Source organism: Lepidothrix coronata, unplaced genomic scaffold, assembly GCF_001604755.1.
Source record: "Lepidothrix coronata isolate B3197 unplaced genomic scaffold, Lepidothrix_coronata-1.0 Scaffold189, whole genome shotgun sequence".
Taxonomy (NCBI): Eukaryota; Metazoa; Chordata; class Aves; order Passeriformes; family Pipridae; genus Lepidothrix; species Lepidothrix coronata.
In genome coordinates this window covers 1,669,636-1,691,052 of record NW_016690369.1, presented here as the reverse complement: position 1 = coordinate 1,691,052, position 21,417 = coordinate 1,669,636, and the positions used below count along the sequence as shown (strand labels likewise).

The 21,417-nt window shown below is 49.5% G+C and overlaps 1 protein-coding gene across 1 annotated transcript; it reads left to right on the top strand.

Moving 5' to 3' along the window:
* Positions 1 to 535: 535 nt before the first annotated feature.
* FBXO21 (F-box protein 21) lies at positions 536 to 20,521 on the top strand. The gene is made up of 12 exons (XM_017831320.1): positions 536 to 741; positions 3,456 to 3,591; positions 5,771 to 5,865; positions 7,848 to 7,969; positions 9,333 to 9,479; positions 10,344 to 10,477; positions 10,720 to 10,856; positions 11,237 to 11,413; positions 12,139 to 12,271; positions 14,744 to 14,934; positions 16,394 to 16,551; positions 19,856 to 20,521. The coding sequence occupies exons 1-12, from the start codon at positions 536 to 538 to the stop codon at positions 20,032 to 20,034; spliced, it is 1,815 nt and encodes a 604-aa protein (XP_017686809.1). The 3' UTR covers positions 20,035 to 20,521.
* The last annotated feature ends 896 nt before the right edge of the window (positions 20,522 to 21,417 follow it).

The window sequence follows — 21,417 nt, the reverse complement described above, 5'->3', positions numbered from 1 at the left end:
CCCCTCACGCTGTCCCTGTCAGAGACTCTCCCCGCTCTCTCCCCCGTCCCCGACCCTCGCTCCCTGCCCGCTCTCTCCCCTCACGCTGTCCCTCTCAGAGACTCTCCCGGCTCTCTCCCCCGTCCCCGACCCTCGCTCCCTGCCCGCTCTCTCCCCTCACGCTGTCCCTCTCAGAGACTCTCCCGGCTCTCTCCCCCGTCCCCGTCCCTCGTTCCCTGCTCGCTCTCTCCCCTCACGCCGTTCCTGTCAGACTCTCCCCGCTCTCTCCCCCGTCCCTCGCTCCCTGCCCGCTCTCTCCCCTCACGCTGTCCCTCTCAGAGACTCTCCCGGCTCTCTCCCCCGTCCCCGTCCCTCGTTCCCTGCTCGCTCTCTCCCCTCACGCCGTTCCTGTCAGACTCTCCCCGCTCTCTCCCCCGTCCCCGACCCTCGCCCCCTGCCCGCTCTCCCCGCTCTCCCCGCCCCGTGTGGCCGCAGCCCGGGCCGCCCCTCCCCGGAAGCGCCGCGCGGCCCCAGTGACCGCAGGTAAACAGCCAAGATGGCGGCGGCGCAGGGCGCGGGCCCGGCGGGGCCCGGCGGCGGCGGGACGGGCCTCACGGACCTGCCGGGCGAGCTGCTGGAGCTCATCCTCTGCTGCGACGTGCTGGGCGCCGCCGACATCGGCCGCGTGTCCTGCACCTGCCGCCGGCTGCGCGAGGCGTGCCAGCCCCGCGGGAAGGTGTGGCGGGAGCGCTTCCGCCTCAGGTGCGCACCGCGGGCACGGCCCGGCCCGCCCGGGGCTGCGCTGGGCAGGGCAGGGCAGAGGGGGGGACCCGCCGGGGGCTCGGGGGAGCCGCGGGTGGTGCCCGCGGCCTCCCGGGCCTGGGAAGGCCGGCGGTGATCGGGGCGGGGGGTGTGGAAGTGCAGCCCCAGCTCCCCATTCCCGTGTCGCTTCCCGGCTCCGGCGGGTGCGCGGGGAGCCCCTCGCGGGCCGGACGAGCCCCGCGGCGTTCGGGCTGAAATCGTGGAGCGCTTTGGGTGGGAAGGGGCCGTAAAGATCATCCAGTTCCATCCCCCTCTGCCGTGGGCAGGGACACCTTCCGCTAGGCCAGGCTGCTCCAAGCTTATCCCACCTGGAATGCTTCCAGGGATGAGGCAGCCACAGCTGTCCTTCCGCACTTCTAAAAGGGCTTTACAAGGCTGCCTCCCCTCCGAAATCCCACGGGGTGGGACCGGGCTGTGCCTGCTGCTTGCAGGAGGTCTGTCCTGGCAGCTCTTCGCTAGAGATCAGTCCTGCAGCCCCTTCCACCCCCGGGATCCTGCACTCCCCAGATCCAGCCGGGATCTGCCAGTGACACAGATCAGATCCACGTGCTCTGGAGTTGTGGCTTGGCCTCCCTGACCCCGACAGCACCTTCCAGAACATCTTCCAACACCTGCCCCGTCACGGGACTAATCCTTTACAGCAGAAGGGTGTTTGTTTGTGGTGCTTTGAGAAGAACTGTTTCCACGGGTACCAAAATCCTTTGGGGTGGACTTTTGCTGCTGCCGAGTTTCGTCTCGCCCAGGGGCACTCACAGGGTGTCTGGTGGGGGCAAAGCTGTGTTGTAATCCCTGAAGCTGTTCACATTTTGGCTGGGAATGAAGCAGGGGGGTGACATTGCTGATGCTGTGCTGCTTTCAGGACTCCTGGAGGCACCACCGCTCATCGCTGTGGCCTCCAGCCTCTCTAGGATAGAACTTTCTCATCTGTTACCTGCTTTTTTTGGTCTGTTCTGGCACGGGAAAAGTAGGCAAATTGCTTTCTCTGATTGCCACTTGGCTTCTGAAATGTTGCATGGCCCAAATGAGAGGATTATTCTCTTTTCACGGGTGAAAAAGGCCTATTGAACAATTACAGCTTCCTCAGATCACCAGAGCGTGGCTTGGGATTGACTTTCCCCGATTCAGTGGCTGTGTTTTCTGGGAGTTCAGCGCTGGTTGGGATCCAGCAGCTGGAATGGGATGTGGAGGGTGATTAGCACACTCTGCTCTCCTCCTCTCTCCTTGGTAATGGGACTTTTGGCAGGAGGCTGCACGTTGACCTTGTTGTCCTGGCCGGATTCCAGCGCGAGCAATTGCACTTCATCTTCCTAAAATTCCCAATATCATTTCAACCCAAGAAATTACCCTTTCTCATCCCAAAATAAAGGATTGTGATGGTTATTGTGGGGTGGCTGCGTTTCAGCAGCAAAGGAGAGGCCAGGGATTTGGGTTGTTATATAATTTGAGGTTATTTGACTTTATTTTTTAAAGGCAATTGCAGGACAGTTTAATTATTAACTGGCAGTGAAATATCTTCCATGTGTGGTCAAGCCCACCTGTGCATTTTGGTCACTGGTAATAATTTTTATACAGGAGTAGTGATTTAAATATTTGACCTTCTCTCTATTTATCCAAGTAAATATATATGTAATCTGGAAAGAACCTCAGGTAATTTAGTGATAGTGATTTAAACAACTCTATTTATTAAAATAAATAAATAAATAAATATAGATAGCTAGAACCTGAAAAAAAAAAATCGAGGCAGTCCCTGTGACTGAAGGAAAATGTTTTATATAAACCAGTAATAATTAACAGAATTTCTAAACATGAAATAAAAGTCCCAGTGAATTGCAGGAGACCTTCCTCTGAGCTTTATTTCCAAAATATTTTCGTCTGTGCTGATTCTTCCTCATATTTCTCACACAAGTGGTCTTGGAGTCTTCACAGCAGCCTTGGGAATTGCTGTGCTGGCACATATTTTATGGCACACCCACTTTTGTTAGAAAAGGTGCTGCTGACTGCCCCCAAAACACGACCTGAAGTCAGACTTTGAGCTGAACCTTGAAATTCTTAATAAAGTGTCTTAGTTTTTGGACTTTTAGACTCAGTAAAGCGGGTTGGGGAGGTTTTTTTACAAGAAAGCTGCGAGGTTTTTTTAAAAATAATTATTTATTGTGCCAAAAACGAACTGGGAAAGCATTCTGCTGTCGGGGTTGGACTGCAGGGTTCTGTTTTCCTCCAGTAGATGTTGCCACCAGCAAGGGCAGTGGAGGGAGCTCTGTTTTGTGCAGCCTTTTAATTAGACCCCGAGGTGGTAGCAGGAACACAGGACAGTGTTTGGTGCCAAGTTGGCTGACATGGGACACTTCTTTGTGCTGAACTCTTTTAATTACCCAGCTGAAGCATTCAGGATATTTAGATGCTGAAAGCCTGGCGTGTGAGCCTCTGAAGGTTTTCTCTTGGCAGGCTCTAGGAAATCTGACTTTTAAATAACCACGAGGCTGCAGTCGGTGGGTTTGTGCTTCCATGTTGGGGTCGGTTTTACACAGTTACCTTTAAAGCTGGGCGGTGCCTCAGCTCCTCGGTGGTTACAATAAAGCAGCATTTTGCAGCTCTGGGGGCTCTCAGGGCTGTGAGATCCTAATGCTCCTGTTCCTTTGTGTCTCCTGGGGTAGGTGGCCATCCCTGCTGAAGTACTACAGCCACACGGACGGGGTGAGCTGGCTGGAGGAGTACAAGGCGCGGCACAACGCGGGGCTGGAGGCCCAGAGAATTGTGGCTTCGTTCTCCAAGAGGTTCTTCTCAGAACACGTGAGTCCTCCGTGTGTCTGTGCAACAGCCTGGCCACTTGTGTGGTAGAATCATTATTAGAGTCGTTAATGGAATCATTAAGGTTGGAAAAGCCCTCTAAGATCGTCGAGTCTGACCGCTAATCCAGTACTGCCACGTCCCCCACTGAACCACGTCCCCAAGTGCCACATCTGCAGATTTTGTGGACGTTTCCAAGGACAGTGATTCCACCACATCCCTGAGCAGCTTGTTCCAGTGCTTGGCAACCCTTTCAGTGAGGAAATTTTCCCCAATACCCAACCTAAACCTCCCCTGGTGCAGCTTGAGGCTGTTTCCTCAAGAGCGGCTGAGCTTTCGTGTCAGGAGGTTGTGTTCTTAAAAAGTTCTTAGGCCATTCAAAAGGTATTTATTTCTCAGGTGGTTTTGCCTTTTAAAAATTATTGTTATTATTATTATTAGGAAAAGGGGCACTGACCAGGCTCCCCAGGGCAGTGGGCACAGCCCCAAGGCTGCCAGAGCTCCAGGAGGGTTTGGACAAAGCTCTCAGGGACAGGGTGGGACTGTTGGGATGTCTGTGCAGGGCCAGGAGTTGGACTGGATGATCCTTGTGGATCCCTTCCAACTCAGGATTATTCAAAGATTGCACTTCCTTGTTTTTAATCCATACTTTTTCTCAGTTTATCTTGTCTCTCTCTTCACATCATCTTAACTGTGCAGTCAGATAACTTCATATTTCCTCACTTTGTCTGCAAATGCTAATCCACAGCCAACAGGGGAGAGAGGTCAAAATCCAAAGGTCCAACACACGTTCTCTGATTGCATTTTCAGCTTTAAAAACTCTCTGCTCACGTCTGTGTGTTCAGACCCAGCTCTGGGAACTTCTGAAGGCCGGGGTGGTTTGTTGACAGGCAGCACAGCCCCTGAATTCCTCACTGCAGACCTTGAGCTGGGTTCTGTGTTCTGGGAGCTGGCACAAGGCATTTGGAAGCAGGGGCAAGGCACAACAGGGTCACTGAGTTGGAAAGGGTGTTATTGAGGTTCTTCACCCAGCCATGACACCGAGATGCTTTTGTGTTCAGTGGGAAAAAGGTGGAAATGTGGTGTCTCGGGGAGACTGACTCGCACGTGGAGCAGCAGATGTTTCATTGTCTGTTTGCTTAGTTGGTGGCTGTGGATTTTGGGCAAGTTGTACAGCTGGGTCAGCCTGAAATTCTGTGAAATAAGCATAAATGCTGCCTGGAAATGTGGCTGAATTTAAAAGTTCACACCAGAGCCACTAAGCAGCCACCCCTCTGTATCTCCTGTGCAAAAATATCGTGGTCCAGTAGAAAATTCCCGTCAGATACAGGAGACCTGTGTTGGAATTCTCTCCCCTGACTTTCAGCAAGGGTTGGCAGGTAGTGTCTCTCCTGGAGAAGGTGGCTGTGGGGCCAGTGGGGTATTTGGTGTCTCTTGGCTGTTCTCTCCCACTGTAGCTGCAGCAGACACACATCTGTCCGTGGAGAATTGTCAGAGCATTAACTGGGAAAAGCAGCTCCTGGATTGCTGTTCTTTTAATCACGTATGCAGAGACTTCTGAGAGACCATTAAGCAATACCCAAAGGCCTGATAATGAGAATCATCTCCTGTGGGGCAAGAAACTGCAGCTTGATTCCCTGCCTAGAACTGAGAGGAAGAGAGACTTTCAGCCCGTGTCTTATACCGAGAAACGAATTTTTTTATAGTTCAACCAGAAACTTTAAAAATAATTCTGAATTCTGGAAGAAAATAGCTGTTCTTAATATAGATGCATAAGTGCTTGATTCAAAAAATAAAGGCTCCTGCCTCTTCATTCCTTCCCCCAGGATTAATCTTAGGCACTGAGGTTCAACCAACCACAGGCAAAAGTTGATTCCACCTTAAAATTACTGCATGAGATGAGATGAGATGTGCTTGTGCTGGTCCTTAACCCCCCCTAGGAACCCTAAATGCTGTAGAATTTGGCTCAAATTGCTGTAGGATGTTACCAGGGCTCTCAGTGGATCCTTGTAATAAATCCATGGAGTACAGACTGTGAGTATTTGGTGAGCTGGACATTTTTAAGGTCTTGCCTGGATTTGAAAAAAACAGGCCAAAATTGGGGTTGAGACTTTTTTCTGCAGTTCTGTCCTGCTGGGAGGAATCTGTTGTGCTCTGCTTAACCCCCTGTGTGGTCCCACAGGTCCCCTGTGATGGATTCAGTGACATTGAGACTCTGGGGTGCCCCAGTCACTTCTTTGAGGATGAGCTGATGTGCATCCTGAACATGGAAGGAAGGTAAGAGAGAGAGAGAGGGCTGAGAAATGCCAGGGATTTGCCCTCTTTCACCAGTTAAAGGAGAGCAGTGCTGTGGGGAAAGCCTGACCTCAGCTCCTGTCCTTGTGCCCCTCGTTAAACAACACCCCCAGGCCCACCAAGGCTGGCACATATTCCTGTGGGTTTAATTGCAGAACAAACTGAATATTTCCAGAAGGAACCACGTGAACTGTCCCACAAAAAGGAGTCCCCTGGCTTGGTGTTGCTTATTTCCTTGCCAATTCATGCCATCTCTTGGGACCCCCTTCTCTGCAGCAACTTCCCATCCTCATGTTCCTTTGTTTTATTTAAGCCTGGATCAGTTTGCTGAACTGCTTTGCAGGATCATTCCCCCCAGAGGGAAGCAGGAATACTTGAGGATTGCCACCTTGAAGCCATGTAGCATGAAATTACAGCTTTTTGGTTTTTTTTTTCCTCTTGTTTCCTCTTTTCTTACCCGTAGTAGGTCGGTACAATTTTTTATTCCCAAATAAGAGTTTAATTCAGAGTTTAAATCTGAGTTTAATTCAGCCACTGCAGACGTTACAGTCCTGTAAGTTATTCAGACAAATGAAATGGCAAGTGGGTAAATAAAACTTCTGGTTTGCATCTGCCTGGGTTTTCTCATCACCACGGTGAACACTGGGCAGGATGAGTAAGTCACTGCTTTCCTTGGAGGTTTTTCTGCTGGTTATGGTGGGATCAAAAGCAATGATAGATTGCTCTTAATGGGGTCTAAAAGCCTTAATTAGAGGGACTGTCAGTAGAGCTTGAAAAAACCTCACTGGAATGGCAATCAGCTCATTTTTGCCTTTTCACAGCCATTTTATTACCTTTGCCATTTGAACTGGGACTGAGCATCCCTCACTTGACGACTGGTTGAAAAGCTTCTGAGCCCTTTTCGCTGGCCAAATGCCTCCCCATAAAGCAGAATTGCTGCTAATTACCCCCTGATTAAGCTGTACTCGTTGCCATTCAGCAGCATTAGGCTAAATCATTGCCCTGGAAGCCATCCCAATGAAGCAGTTGTCCCTATTGAGGATCCCAGTTTATGGGAAGAGGATAAAACGTGATGGGGTTGGATTGTCCTCCTGTCCAGGAGGATGGAGAAGCCTGACTGGACCTGCAGTCTGGAAAACAGGAAGTGTAAGCAGGGAAAGAGGGGGTTTTTTTCTGAAGAAGGAACCTGGGCTTGTTTTAAACACATGGCAAGGGAAGGAGGAGGATTTTCCCTTTGGATGTTTCTGAGGCCAGGGCTTGTTCAGATGCCCGTGGTGTGAACACCTCTGGGTTTGTCCTGTTGCAGGTGACCTCCTCCAACCTTCCCTGGACAGTAACCAGCTCTCCAGTGCTGCTTCTCTGCCTCCACCTGTTAATTTAGAAAGTGATGGGCCTTTACTGTAAAAAGCTTTAGAATTGTATCATCTACAGCCAACTGTTGATCCATTCCTGCCTTTTCAGAGCAACAGAGTTGGTTTTCCTCGGGGGAATTGTGGGTTTTTCCTCAATACTGTTGGACTCACATTCATATCCCTCATCAGTTCATTTTTAATGCTGAGGGGGTGCTTTCAGATTGACTCTGGAGGGATCCACTCAGACAGAGGGGAATGTTTTATGAATAAAATATAGGATTTTGATCAGATATTCCTGAGCTACTTTAATTAGGATCTGTGTTGTTTCCCATGATGATGCACCTACTCAAAGTTACGTATTGGTGGTGGGATGAAAATCAGGGATGGTGGGAACAATGTTTTGAAAGTGTCTTACCTTGTGGGGGTTTTGATGATAAATTTCCTCTTAACCTTTCCCTTTCTGGCCGACTTTTCAGCGACAGCGTTGTCCAACTCGTTAAACAAAGCAATAATCTAAATTATAAACTCCTATTCACCAGAGAAGTTCAATCAAATGTTCACCCTTAAAATACCTGTTTAGGGCAATGCCGCTTCTTGTATTTAAATGTGCAGGAAAGGCCTCACCTGGAAGTATTATGCAAAGAAAATTCTCTATTTCCTGCGGCAACAGAACATATTAAAAAACCTGAAGGAGTATCTGCAGCGCCCGACTGAGCGACAGTCGTTCCTGGAGGGTAAGTCTTGGGCAGAAATCCCGTGGTTTGCACCTCCTGACAGCTTTCCCACCGTTGTTTTGCTTGGAAGGAACCTTCCTTGCTTAATATTTCAGCTGGCCTCGGGGCTGTCCCTCGAGAACTGGGCTCTGGAAACCGTGCAGGGCAGGGATGGGGAGTGGCTGGAAGTCCAGGCACAGGGTGGGACAGTAACCTGTGCACCTGATAAGAAGAAAGAAAAGGTTTTTCTTCTATTCATGTCTTCACTCTGGTGGATTATTCTCCTTCCCAAGCTTCCTGGGGAGAAGACAGTCTTCTGAATGCACCCAAAGCTGCCAGTGGCTGTAGAAGAGTCCCTTACTCTTCGTGTACACTCCAAAATGCCCTGTGAAAGAGCCTCTAACACCACAGGTGGTTCTTGGTGGTGGCAGTAGACTTTGGCTTTCCCTTCTTGTCCTTCTCCACAGTGGCTTTTTTTGGACAGCTGTTTATGTGACTTAATCATGTGGGTCACAAATAGGTGCACAAATAGTCTGCCATGAAGGGCACGTTATTAGAGCCATATTAGAGCACAGAAAGTCTTGTGAAGTTCCACCTGGCCAGCACAGGGGACACTTGAAGGGGACTAAAAGAAGCCATGGCTTGGGGCCCTGCTGAATTCCTGGAATTCCCTGCCATGGATGTGCTAACAGAGCTATGTAGGAAGCTGGGAGAGGTATGGTCCATGCAGAATTCCTGCAGGTGTCTGCAGTTGATTCCAAACATTGGGCAGTGTGAGGCTTTGGAAAGAGCAGTGATGACAAGAATATCCTTTGAGAGGGATAGTTTTTTTCCTGCAGAGGTTTGACAGAAGAGGTTTGGGCAGAAGGAAAATGGAAGTTTGTTCTGTTCCAGCGGGGTTTTGGATAAGAAGATGGAGGGCAGGTGTGGAAGGGAAAGATGAATGTAGCAGAAGAGAACAAGAATGATAGCTGTGGAAGATGCTGCAGAAAGAAATCAGAGCTGAGGCACAAGTGAAGTTGGGATTGTTTCAGGCTCTGAATAAAAAGCAGTGTGAGTTGGGAAGGTGCCAGGGGATGCGGTGTGACCGCAGAGCTGGCTGGTTAAGCCTGGCCTAGCAGCATACCTGCTCAGTGTACAGATCCACTGCTTTCCCCTTCAGGGTGGTGGAGGGGGGAATACTGAATTTACCTGGTTATTTATCGTGTCAGCTTGTTCCTTGCACTTTCTGTGATAAAATCCAACATTTGGCTGCACGTTACAGACCGACAGCTCCGGTGCTCTGCTGCAGTCCCTCGCTGCACGCCTGGAATGCAGAGCAGGCAAAACTAAGCAAAGAAAAAAAACCTGAAGTCCCGTTTCTTATGTAGTTTGTCTCTTGCAGGTGCTGTTTTAATTGATCAGTACTGTAACCCCCTGTCAGACATCTGCTTAAAGAGTGTCCAGGCGCAGGTGGACGATATCGCGGACAAGGTGCGCAAAGTCCTGCGGGCCAAAAACCCCCGGCACCCCAGCTTGGCTTCCAAGGCAGGTACTGTATGGAAAATAAAGCCTTCCTGCAGCTCTGGGTGCAGGCAGACAAGGGGAAACAGCTGTTGAGTTGTGGCAGCTTGAGGAGTTGTTGTTCTTTATCCCCTGGCAAACACGTTCTGACGTTTGCTTAAACCATCACTCGGGAGGGAGCTGTTTGTTCAGCCCCAGAGCCCTCCCAGCCCGGGGTTCATCCATCTGATGCTGTCTGAGCAAACAGAACTGGGAGGGGAATTCATTCTTTTTCCCATTTATCCCTGAAGTCTTAATAGTCCTGATATGTGTAGCAGAGCTGTGGGTAGGGAAACAGCCTCTTCTCTGCGAGTCCCAGAAAAAAGGTGCATGTTTTGACACCTCCAAAGGTCAGTGTTTTCTCTGACGTGGTTGGAGAATTATCTTAAGCTGGAATAGCTGTTACTAAAGTGCATCAGTCTAATACCTAAAACCACTTGATTGAATTTGTGGTGCAGTTAGCAATTGCTTGGTTTTATTCTGGTCTTTGAGTGTGGCAGTGGTAGGAGCCATTATCGCTCCTCAGCTTACTTTGGTTTCTTTTTAGGGGTAAGGGTATCACTGTAAATCATTTATAAGATGCAGTTAATAACAGACCCTCTAGCAGTGCTTCCTTCTGCAGTAATGACACGTTCTAAACACTAATAATACAGCAACCCTTGATTATGTGGGGCTTTTAGGCAGAAAAACGGGCTCCTCAGAAAAAAAGGTGCTTTTTATAAACACTCTGTGATGTTTTTCTGGCTTTCAAGGGCAGAGTGAGTCCACCTGAAGCTTTCTGGTGTGAAGATCACTGCACAGAGGTGAAGTGCACTTGTTTTCTCAGTCTTTGTCTCCTTGCACATGTTTTCAGGAGAGGTCTGTGTTCCAGAAGTGGAGCTCCAGCGGCAGGTTCTCGATGCCATGAACTGTGTCCTGTACGAGCAGTTAAAATACAAAGGAAACGAGCTGGATTACTACAACTCCCTGAATTCATACATTCACCAGGTACGTTTTTGGCACAAAAACACGAGGCTGCAAGGCCTGAGACGTTCTATTTGTGATGGGTTTTTGTCCAGGTGTAGCCAGACAAATAATTCTCTGTGAAGAACAACTTGCTGTAAAATACAATATAATATTTTAAGGCATATTCTCTGGAGTTGTGGTGTTTTCATTTGTGAAATCAAAGCTCAGGGGTTTGTGTTTTTTCTCAATACCCCACGTGTTTTTCTCACCTTTGTCTCCCCCAGGTTTTGATCCGCAGGACAGGAATTCCCATCAGTTTGTCTGTGCTTTATTTAACAATTGCCAGGCAACTGGGAGTCAAACTGGAACCAGTCAACTTCCCCAGCCATTTTCTCCTGAGGTGGTGTCAAGGAAAAGAAGGGTGAGTGGCCTGCTGAATTTTGAAGCCAAGAAAGCATTTACAGCTCCAGACCTATATGAAAATGTGTCATTATTTTCCACCTGGAATTATAACCTATACAGAGGAAAAAGAGCAGACCTCTAGAAAAGTTTCCCCACAAAAATCAGCTCTGCTGCTGCTGAGTGGGAACAGATTTCCTGAAGTAACAGTGACCACGGGGTGTTGTTTCCCTTATGAAAATTAGAAAAGGGAGGGAAGGTACCAGGTAATCTCTGTTTAGGGGGGAGCTGAGGAGTAAATGACGCTTGTTTTACAAAAGTGCTGAGGGAAGAAGGGAAATGGCTGATCCTGCTTTACCAGCAGACCCTTCCTCACCGTTTGGTTTCCTCGTGGTTGCTCAGGAGCACAGATATTTTTGACTACACCTACATTGATGCCTTCGGGAAGGGGAAGCAGCTGACGGTGAAGGAGTGCGAGTACCTGATCGGGCACCACGTCACAGAGGAGTTCTATGGAGTGGTGACTTCCAAAGAGGTCCTGCAGCGCATGGTGGGCAACCTCCTGAACCTTGGCAAGCGGTGAGTTGAGATCTTCTCACCTCTGAGGGCCCCCAGAGTATCCTGGCATCATATCCAAAATTGCCCCTCTCACAGTTTGGGAGCGAGTGCTTCAGAAAGGTGTCAGTCACCCCATGAGGTCCTCAAAATTCTGTCTTGTCACAATGCATTGTCTGGTTGCCTTTGATCACCTTCACCTGAGTGGAAATAAGAATGTTTAGTAAAATTAATTCCCCTCAAGAAAATAGATCTTTTTTTTTTTTTCCCCCTTTGTGAAAAGTTCATAGGGACTGTCCACCCTTCCCTTGAGAGCAGGGACCTTTGTTGTGATCTGGTAAGCACAACCCACACGCTCAAAGGAGCAGTTTCAGAGATACTGTTGGTGTGCAGAACATCTGAGTTTTATTTCCAGATGCCCCTGATAATCCCTGTCCCGAGTAGCCACAGACAGAACTCACAGGAGTGAAAGGATTGCTTGAGATGTTAAGGGAACAAAAGGAGATTTCAGCTTGGTGAGTGAGTTCTCTGTGCAGGATTGTTTGACAGCAGTGGAGTGGGAGGGCAGAGCCCAGTCAGCTGGGTAGGGATTTTCCTCCTGAGCTGTTGGATGTGCCCAGTCCGTGCTGGAGTCACTGAGGGAACACACCCGTACCCGTAGCATCATTTCTGGGGACTCTCCCTGTCCACTGGAGTACTGGGGGTAGGGGTTGCAGAGCCTTACAACTGGGTTTCTTTTTTGCTGGCAGAGAAAGCACTGACCAGTCTTACCAGCTCTTGAGAGACTCCTTGGATCTGTACCTGGCCATGTATCCGGACAATGTGCAGCATCTAATGCTCCAGGCTAGGTTATACTTCCACCTGGGAATCTGGCCAGAAAAGGTACCTCTCCACGTGGTTGGGTGTTTTTTGGGTAGGCTAAGCACTGTTAACACTGGGCTATTGATTTTTGGGCTGCCTCAGCTTGTGTTACAGTCTGCCACAAGTTGTTGCTGTAATAAATGCAATGGAATGAGTTATCACGTTGCAGAGAATCAATCCCTACCATGCAGAGCAGGGAAGAGAGGATGATTCTTGCCTGCTTGTCCTAGGGGAGACTCATGAGCAGCCTCGAGTCATAATTCATGATTTACTGCCCAAGCCTCACAGCTTATCTTGGAAACAACACTTTTAGCTGTTAAGTTCTGAGATCATCCTGTTTGGTTTATGCCTGAATTGTGCTCAAACTCCTGCTGGACTCCTGTAAAAGGAGCAGTTACCTTATCAGGCAACTTGAGGAAGTTATCTTTTATAAATATGACCAGAGCTGTTCTCTGGAAACTTGGCCACACAATCTGTGGCTCTAGTGAAAAAGCAGCTTGATATTCCTGTCCTTGGAATTCTTTTTGATTATTATTACCTTTAGTGTAGCAGCTTGAGTCCTGCAATCTTGTGAGTGTGGGAAAGAAGGTACTGGGACTTAGGAGTTGTTTGGATCATCCAGTTTAGGAGAAGGCACAGGGAAGAAGCCTGTAACTCCAAAAAATATAATTTCTTTAGTGCTTCAGTGCAGCAAAGAGGTCAAAATTTCCTGTGCTGCTTCAGCAAAGCTCAACTTTTGGGCAGTGCCAGTCCCAAAGGTGAGGTGTGGGGAGGGGGCAGGAGTATTGGCTGGACATCTGAACAGAAAACAAAGCTTTTTCCACCAAATTATCTGAGACAGGGCTGCTGGAAGAGCTGCCTGCCTTCCCTTTGAAGAACAGACTGTGCTGAGCTTGGAGTTCCTTTCTTACAGCAGCAAGTTTTAGGGTGACCACGGGAAAAACAGCACAGAGAAATTGCGTGTGGGAAGGACTCACTGATACCAAATGGCAACTGTACATAAATAGAGGGGAGCTCAGTGAAAGGCTGGAAGATCTTCCTCCCCCTTCCTGGCACTCAGGGATGTGTTTGTGAAGCCCCAATCCTTGGATTTGCTGTCCTCAGGACACACAGTGTGATCCCATGGCTGAGTTTTCCATGCAGTTCTCTGCACCACGTTGCCAGATGCAAAGGAAATGTGCAAATTTGGACTTTCCAGGATTGCATCCAGTCCTTCCAGGCAGTTAACCAGAGAGAATGCTCTCTGTCTGACAGGGCAGAAGGTACCAGATTTTATAGGGGACTGCCAGATTTATGGGAAGTGGTAGAAAATCTTAAAAGTCATACAGAATGTTGTCCTAAATATTTTCAAGTGACAGTATATGAAATTCCCTAGAATGTCTGGCAGCTGTGGTTACTGTGCTAGGCCTTCCCCTTCCTGTAGGATTTTTCAGGATTTTCAGCTCCTTCTTAATTCTTCAGAGAATTAAAGTGGCCATGAAGCCTGAGCTGCGTTTCTTCTCATACCAAATTACTCACTTCTTCTTTTTTTTTTTTTGATTGATTTTCCTCACTTCTTGGCTGATGGAACCTGAGATTTCTATTGTTTTCCTGCTGCTGCTCTAAACTTAAGAGGGACCAAACCTTCCAGCACGTGATCAAGGAGACAAACCTTTTACCAGGTGCTAAAGTGTGTCAGATTTTGGGGCTGTGGCATCACTTGAGGTATTTGATGTTGGCACAGCTCTATGTGTCTTTTCCCAACACGTTTAAACAACAGGTTGGGGATTTTTTCCTTGCTTTTAACAAAAAAAGTAAAATTTGCATCGCCTGCCTCTGACAAAGTTGGCAGCAGATGCTCTGATGTTGTGCCAGAGGGTGTTGGAAGGCTGGAATTCTGGTTCTGCAGGGCTTGCTGCTTTAAGAGCACGTTTAAAGCTGGTGTTCTTTCCTCATCCTGAGGCAGGCAGGTTTTCTGCCTTGTTCGCTCTTCCAGGAGAAAGCATCACAGAGGTTATTTGCATTTCCTTCAGTGCTGCCCCGTTTTTCCCTGCCAGGCTCCCACAGACACGCTGAGGAACTCTTTTAAGTTAAAATATTAGTTCTCAAGCGCAGCAGGAGTCACGTGGAATCGCTTCACAGCAGCAGTTTGGGGGACTAACAGCAGTACCCTCGTAACATTTCAGAAACCGTGAAAAACCCTCTCGTCCGTGCCCTGTGTCACAAAATGCGGGGTGGTGAGCTGCTGTGACTCAGTTTTAAGGAGCTGCTGTGCTCACCAGTGCCCTTCCTTGGAAGCCAGGAGCTGTACAGACAGAAAAGGAGAGCACTGTGTGCAGTTTGTGCAGATTAAGCGTGGAACAAGCAGAGAGCTCAGTGTGGGACGTTCCCGTGGCGGATCTCTAGGCCTGGGCTCTTCCACACAGCTGAGCACAGCACTTAGACCTGTGTGTATTTATACAAGTGCTGCTGCAGAGGCTGGTTCTGAACGTCCCTTTGTTTTGGTTGCTGAAGGTCCTGGACATCCTGCAGCACATCCAGGCCCTGGACCCGTCGCAGCACGGGGCCGTGGGGTACCTGGTGCAGCACACCCTGGAGCACATCGAGCGGCGCAAGGAGGAGGTGGGGCCCGAGGTGAAGCAGCGCTCGGACGAGAAGCACAAGGAGGTCTGCTTCTCCATAGGGCTCATCATGAAACACAAGAGGTGAGCTCTGCACCCCCCCTGCAGCAGGAGGGTTGGCCGTGGCAGCAGCTGGAGCTGCGATGGGAAATGCCAGGCACGATGGGAAATGCCAGGCACGCGCGTCTGTGCCGTGGAGCGTGGAGGGAAATGGGAGCAGCCCCGTCTGTGCTCGCAGAGACTGAGTGTTGGCACTGCTGCTGGACTGCAGAGAGGTTTGGGAGGGGACTTGTCTGAGTCATCGGGTATCACACAGGTAAAATTTCCAGAGCTCTCCAAGAAACATCATCATCAGTTAACGAGGGACTGTGGAGCAGAATCAACTTCAGAAGAGATTCTTATATATTCTTATATATCCTGCGGAGGTCAATAAGCTGTCACGATCCCAGGGCAGGCAGAAAACTGGAATCCTTTGTTGGGTTCACAATTTCATATGTAAAGGGTTCAGGGTTTACATATTCAACGGCGGGTTCTTCATATTTGTGGTATTAAAATTGGGGGGTTTCACAAGGACGAGGTAAGGGAAAAAACCCAGGTTAACGTTTTTGGGGTCTTAGGAATTGCCTCATGGGAAAAACCCACTTGAACTTGGGCGGTGATTTTACAGGGGGGACAGGTAACAGGAAAGCAGAGATAAAACACAGTGGGTCTTCTGCATAGATTGATCAAATCAGGGTATGGTCTCTCTGGCTTGGGCAGGGCATGTGATAACATCATGCAAGGAGTCTCTTCCATTGTGCTGGAGGAGGCAGGAAGAATCCACAGTGATGAAGTTACTAAAAAGGGTTTTTCCCCAGCTTCTGTGACTCAGGGTTTTTCTGTTTAAACCTAGCAGTTTCTTTTCTCATATCTAAAATTTGGAATCCAACGATATTCTGAGAGCGTACGGATCTTTCCCTGTGCTGTCATTCCCTCCTCTCCCTGCACTGCACAGGGGCTTTGTGTTGCTGTCTGTGCTGCTCTGCCCCAGTGACATGCCAGCATGGCCACTCCTCTGACTCAACAAGACATGTGGAGCATATTTGAAGGGCATCAGCAGTGACAGTTATTATACCTCTCGATTAATCCCATAAATATCCCATCAATAATCACGCCTTTGTTTCTGGGAGCTCAGGGTTGGGAATTACCACGTCTGTGTGATGGCACAGAATTGCACAGTGCAGTAGGGTGGTTCATTCCCTCCCTATTTCTTGTTTCTTATTCTGCTTGCTGACTTCCAGTCTCTTTCCTGTCTTCTTTTCTTGCTCACATTTGGTTTTCCTTTGTCCTCAGCTGTTTATTCCTGTTTCTCCAGTCACTCCCAGTCATTTCCCTCCACCTCAAAATAACACGCACCATCTTCCTGAACTGGTTTTTTTTCTTCCCTCTCCTCCCCGTGCCAGCTCACAGGAGGTTCCTATCCCGTTTGTGCTATATTAGTCTGGAGGGGAAAGAGCTGGCTCCGGGGTTTTCACGGTGTTTGGTGTGCAATTCCTGTCGGCAGGTACGGCTATAACTGCGTCATCTACGGCTGGGATCCCGCCTGCATGATGGGACACGAGTGGATCCGGAATATGAACGTGCACAGCCTCCCCCACGGCCCCCACCAGCCCTTCTACAACGTCCTCGTGGAGGATGGCTCGTGCAGATACGCTGCCCAAGGTGAGCAGGAGCCTCCTTGTGCTGTGTTTGTGAGTGCATTGGGAGAAAGGGGTGCTTGAGTGAGTGACTCTTTCATGTGAAACATAAACTGTTAGCAAATGTTACCAGGTCCAGGACAGTGATTCTTCCCCTGGACTCAGCGCTGGGGAGGCCACCCCTGGAGTGCTGTGTCCAGTTCTGGGCCCTCAGCTCAGGAAGGACATGGAGGGGCTGGAGCAGGTCCAGAGGAGAGCAACAAGGCTGGGGAAGGGACTGGAGCACAAGTGCTGTGAGGAGAGGCTGAGGGAGCTGGGGGGGCTCAGCCTGGAGAAGAGGAGGCTCAAGGGAGACCTCCTGACTCTCTGCAACTCCCTGACAGGAGGGGGGAGCCAGGTGGGGGTTGGTCTCTTCTCCCAGGCAACCATCAGCAAGACAAGAGGGCTCGGTCTTCAGCTGTGCCAGGGGAGGTTTAGGTTGGATATTAGGAAGAATTTCTTTCCAGAGAGGGTGATCAGCCATTGGAATGGGCTGCCCAGGGAAGTGGTGGATTCTCCATCCCTGGAGATTTTTAAAAAGAGACTGGATGTGGCATCAGTGCCATGGGCTGGGAACCACGGCGGGGTTGGATCAAGGGTTGGACTTGCTAATCTCGGAGGTCCCTTCCAACCCAGCTGATTCTGTGATTCTAATCCTGAATCTTGTTTGCTCTCCATGAAATCAGCACTGCAAGGAATGGGCATTAAGGCCCACTCTGGTGTAATTTCCTCTTGCCCAAGAAGTGTCTTTAAGCGACCTTAAAACACTTGCTCATGACAAATGTGGTTGGGTTTATGGTGTGAACCCTATGGTTGCTGCTTTGAAAGAAGTAATTCAGCTTTTGCTGAAGGCTGAAGGTCTGCCAGCAGCTCTTTCTTGTGGAAATAACAGCTGTGCCTTGGACAGGACCTGGAAATAGGATCTAGTGAGGGAGCACACAGGCTTTGCTTGCAGGACCTGGTTCTGAGCAGCTGTCATCGAGACAGCACGTGCCAGGATCCCAGAGAACACAGGTAGCCTGGCTTTTAGTGCCACCTTAATAAGAACAAAAGTTAACGTCTCTTTACAACTGCAAAGAGGTGTGGAAATCTCTGTATCACATGTTCTTTATGCAACATAACCGTAAGAGGAAGTTTTGATGGTCAGAATTTGTGGTTAGGACACGGGAGGAGGCGTCAGGCTGAGGTTCAGAAGAAAATTAAAACAGAAAAAATGCATCTGTGATTCTGCATCTTGCCAAAAGAGTGTTTTGTTTGCCTCGTGTTTGTGTTCTCCCTGTGATAGGGAGGCAGGGCAGCTGCACAGACAGAGTGTGTTTTGCTAAGAGAAGATGTGGAAGCTGCTGGAAATGCTGGGATATAGTCAGCCCTTTCCTTAGGTGCTCCCTAGATGTTCTGTCCCCACAAGCAAGAGGTGCTTTTACAGGAAGGAACACCTGTACCTTGGTAGACTTAAAGTGCAAGTGTCTCCCACTGTCCTAGAGTTGCTTTATATTCAGTGGTCCAAAAAAAGGCAAAAAATGGGAGCATTGCAGCTCAGCCTGATGGTCCATATTAGGCAGGGCTTGGCCCCTCAGAGAGTCTTAAAAACCAGAAATTCTTGTGTGCTGTGGGTTGATATTAAAATATGCATCTTGGTGGAGACTAATCAGGTAATTGTCCACAGTGCTGCTGGGGCTGAGTCACTGCTTAGCTTTTGTCTCATGGTTTATAAACAGGCACAATTCTGGCTGGTCCCAGGGTGTGTTTCAGCCAAGCATCCAAGTGTTCTGATATTCCTTGGGAGAACTGTCGGGTTCGTCCCTGCTTGCTACCTGGCTGTTGATATCCCCTCTGCAATGTGTCCTGAGATCACCTGGGAAGGATGATTTCATAACCCCCTGACCTGACTGGGGAGGGAATGTGAGTTTTTTACTGAAAGACTCTTAAACAAATCTGCATGTGGAGTTCAGTCTGACCAGCTCAGGAGTAACACTGAGCTTGTAATAGGTAAATGTAGCTCAGTTTGAGGCCTTCCTGTCGACGTGATTCCAGAACACCTGTGTCATGCGGCGAGTTTGGTGCCTGTGTTTTGTATCCCTGGCTCAGAACTGCTTGTCAGCACATTTGGGAGGCTCCCACCTTGTGCTGAGCTCGCTTGTCTCAGCCTCTCCCCCCCTGCCAGCTCCTGCTTCTCCCTGTGCACAGCTCCCTGCTCAGCCCTGCTGCTGCAGAGCCCTCGGACTGGGAATTCTTTTCCGCAGTGGTGCAGTATCCAGAGAGGTCCTTTGCAAGCCTGTAGGACTGGACTGCACCACTGCTGAGGGATAGAAAGCCCTTGTGCTTCTGCAGCAGCTTCAAAGAGCCTGCATGGATTAATAGGAATTCTCTGGGCTCTCTGTAGTGAACGGAATTTCAGAGGCGGATTATTCCGGAATGACATTCTCTGCATCACGTCTTGTTCCTGCCCTGGCCAAAGTCAGGCTTTGAGGCTTGGCAGCTTTTTTTTTTTTATTATTATTTCTAGATAATAGTTCCTGTATTATCTGGCGCTGTGCTGGAAAAAAATGACATCATTTGGGGACTGCTGCAGGGCACCTGGGCTGTGTGGGATTTACTGCCAGTCCTCCTGCTCTGTGCTGACCCTGCAGAGCAGAGCAGCCCTGGGCTGGGGTCACCTCTGGGTTTTAGTGTTGGTTTAACTCTTGTGCCTAATCAGGTTATCTTGTAGTACAAAGGAGGAAATGGGCTGCTCTGGGAAAGAATCAACCTGCCTTTCTTAGGAACTTTGGTTTAACTTGGGGAAGTTTGGGTTTAGAGCAGTTGATTTTGCTGTGAGATGCCCAAAACCCAGGCTGGGCACTTGGCATGGTGGAAACACAGGCTGAGCAAGGAAGCACTTGGCTCCTCTGCCAGGACAACCTTGTGCAGGTGGGCTCAGCTTGGAGCATTTGAGGAGGGTCTCTCCCCAAACTGATCTCCCGTGGGCCATGAGGGATCAGAGCTCAGTGCAGCAGCTCCTCCCTGCACTTACCAGAGTGGGAGCAGCATCCTGCTGCTCCAGCCCAGTGTCAGGCAGTCTCAGGCATAAAACAGTTCTCATGCCACTGGTAAATGGGGTCACTTAGGAGGCGAGGCTCTGTGCCCCCTCAGACTGCCATATTCCACGCACGTTTTCCTGGGTTAGGGTTTTTTTTTAATTCAAAGCACTGAGATTTGGTGTTTCTAGAGCCAGAAACAGGCCCAGGGTTTCTTGCCTTGCACTAGCACCATTTCCTGGGGTGATAACTGATCCTTTCCTTTCCTGGCAGAGAACCTGGAATACAACTCCGAGCCTCGGGAGATCCCTCACCCCGACATCGGCCGCTATTTTTCCGAGTTCACCGGCCTTCACTACCTGGCAAATACCGAGCTGGAAATCCGGTACCCGGAGGATTTGGAGCTCACACGAGCCACGGTTCAGAAGATCTACAGCTCAGGCAAGGAGTGAGTGCAGAAGGCAGCGTGAGGACAGAAGCAGCTGGAGTGTAGCTTTACCCTCTTGGCAAAACTTGCGTGGAAAGCAAGTTCGGTGACAATCCTTTGGCTTGATAATGCATTGAAAGCTGCATTGAACTTTGAAACTGGTGCTACAGCATCTTCCCCTTGCCTGCCTGCCCCTTCTGGCCCGAGAGGCACAGGGACATGTTGGCAGTTGAGGCCAAGCAGAAGGATCTTGCAGGGACAGCCGTGCCAAGGAAGCGCGTGGTCCTTCGGAAGGATCTGCACAAACTGCTCGTCCTGTGCTTGTCTTGCCTTAGGAGGTCGACACAGTGAGATCCCTGGTGTGGAACGTGGAAGAACCCCCTCTTCCAGAGAAGGAAGTTGCTTGTCCTTGCAGAACTGTGGGGTTTTTGTTTGGTTGTGTCTGTTTGCTTTGGTTTTTAATGTATATCCCAGGCAGGTGATAGTTTTTAAAGTCTCTTGCGTTTCCCTGTCGTCCTCTCCGGTCTGAGTTTTTGGTCGGGTTTTGCTTCACCTCTATAGTCTGATTGTTCATAGAGCTTCTGTTCCAATCCTGAATATCCTTCTGGGCCTGGCAATATCCTTTTGGGCCTGGGAAAGAGCCCCAGCAACAAAACCAGCAGCAATGAGGCTTCTGGGGGTGGCAGGCACTGGGTCCAGTGGCCACCTTGCTGAGGACACGGACTCTCCTAAAGCAGAAGAGGAGCTTCTCGTCCTTTTCCACGCCTGCTGAACACACCCAACCCATGTTTCGTGATCTGTTCATCATGTGTGTCCAAGGCAGGACCTGTGGCACGGCCTGAGTGCTCCCAGGACACTTTGGAACCTCGTGGCACTTTCCTGGGAGCCTTGGGGCCGGTACCACAATGACTTCGATGTACAGGGAGCTGCCACTCGCTGCCACCTCCAATCTGTAGGTATTTATGCAATACATTGGAATTATGACTGGAAACTGGCCAGCCCTGGAGTCAGCCAACCTGTGTATGGAAACAAGATGTTGATTCCTGCAGCTTGAGGCCTTCTTCCTTTTTGCCAAAAGAAACTGGATTCTGGGGGAGCACAGACTTTGCTGCCTGCAAGGGAAGAGCTTTAGCAGCTCGAGGCACATGAATTTTAACATGACTTAAAGACCCAGACAGAACCACAGCAGAAAAGGTTTTCCTCTGGGTCCAGGGGTGCAGAGTGACAGTGTTTGTGCATATCTTTGTGGTTTCTGAAGCAATGTGTGTAGAGTAGCTGCAGCTCCTGTCACTGTCCAGTTGCAACACAGTAGTTCTCTCAGAGCTGAGAATTAGGTCCCTGTAGAATTAGGTGGATGCTCTTAGGCTCTTGTAGCACTTCAGGTGAAATCACAGAGCCCTGCCCTAAA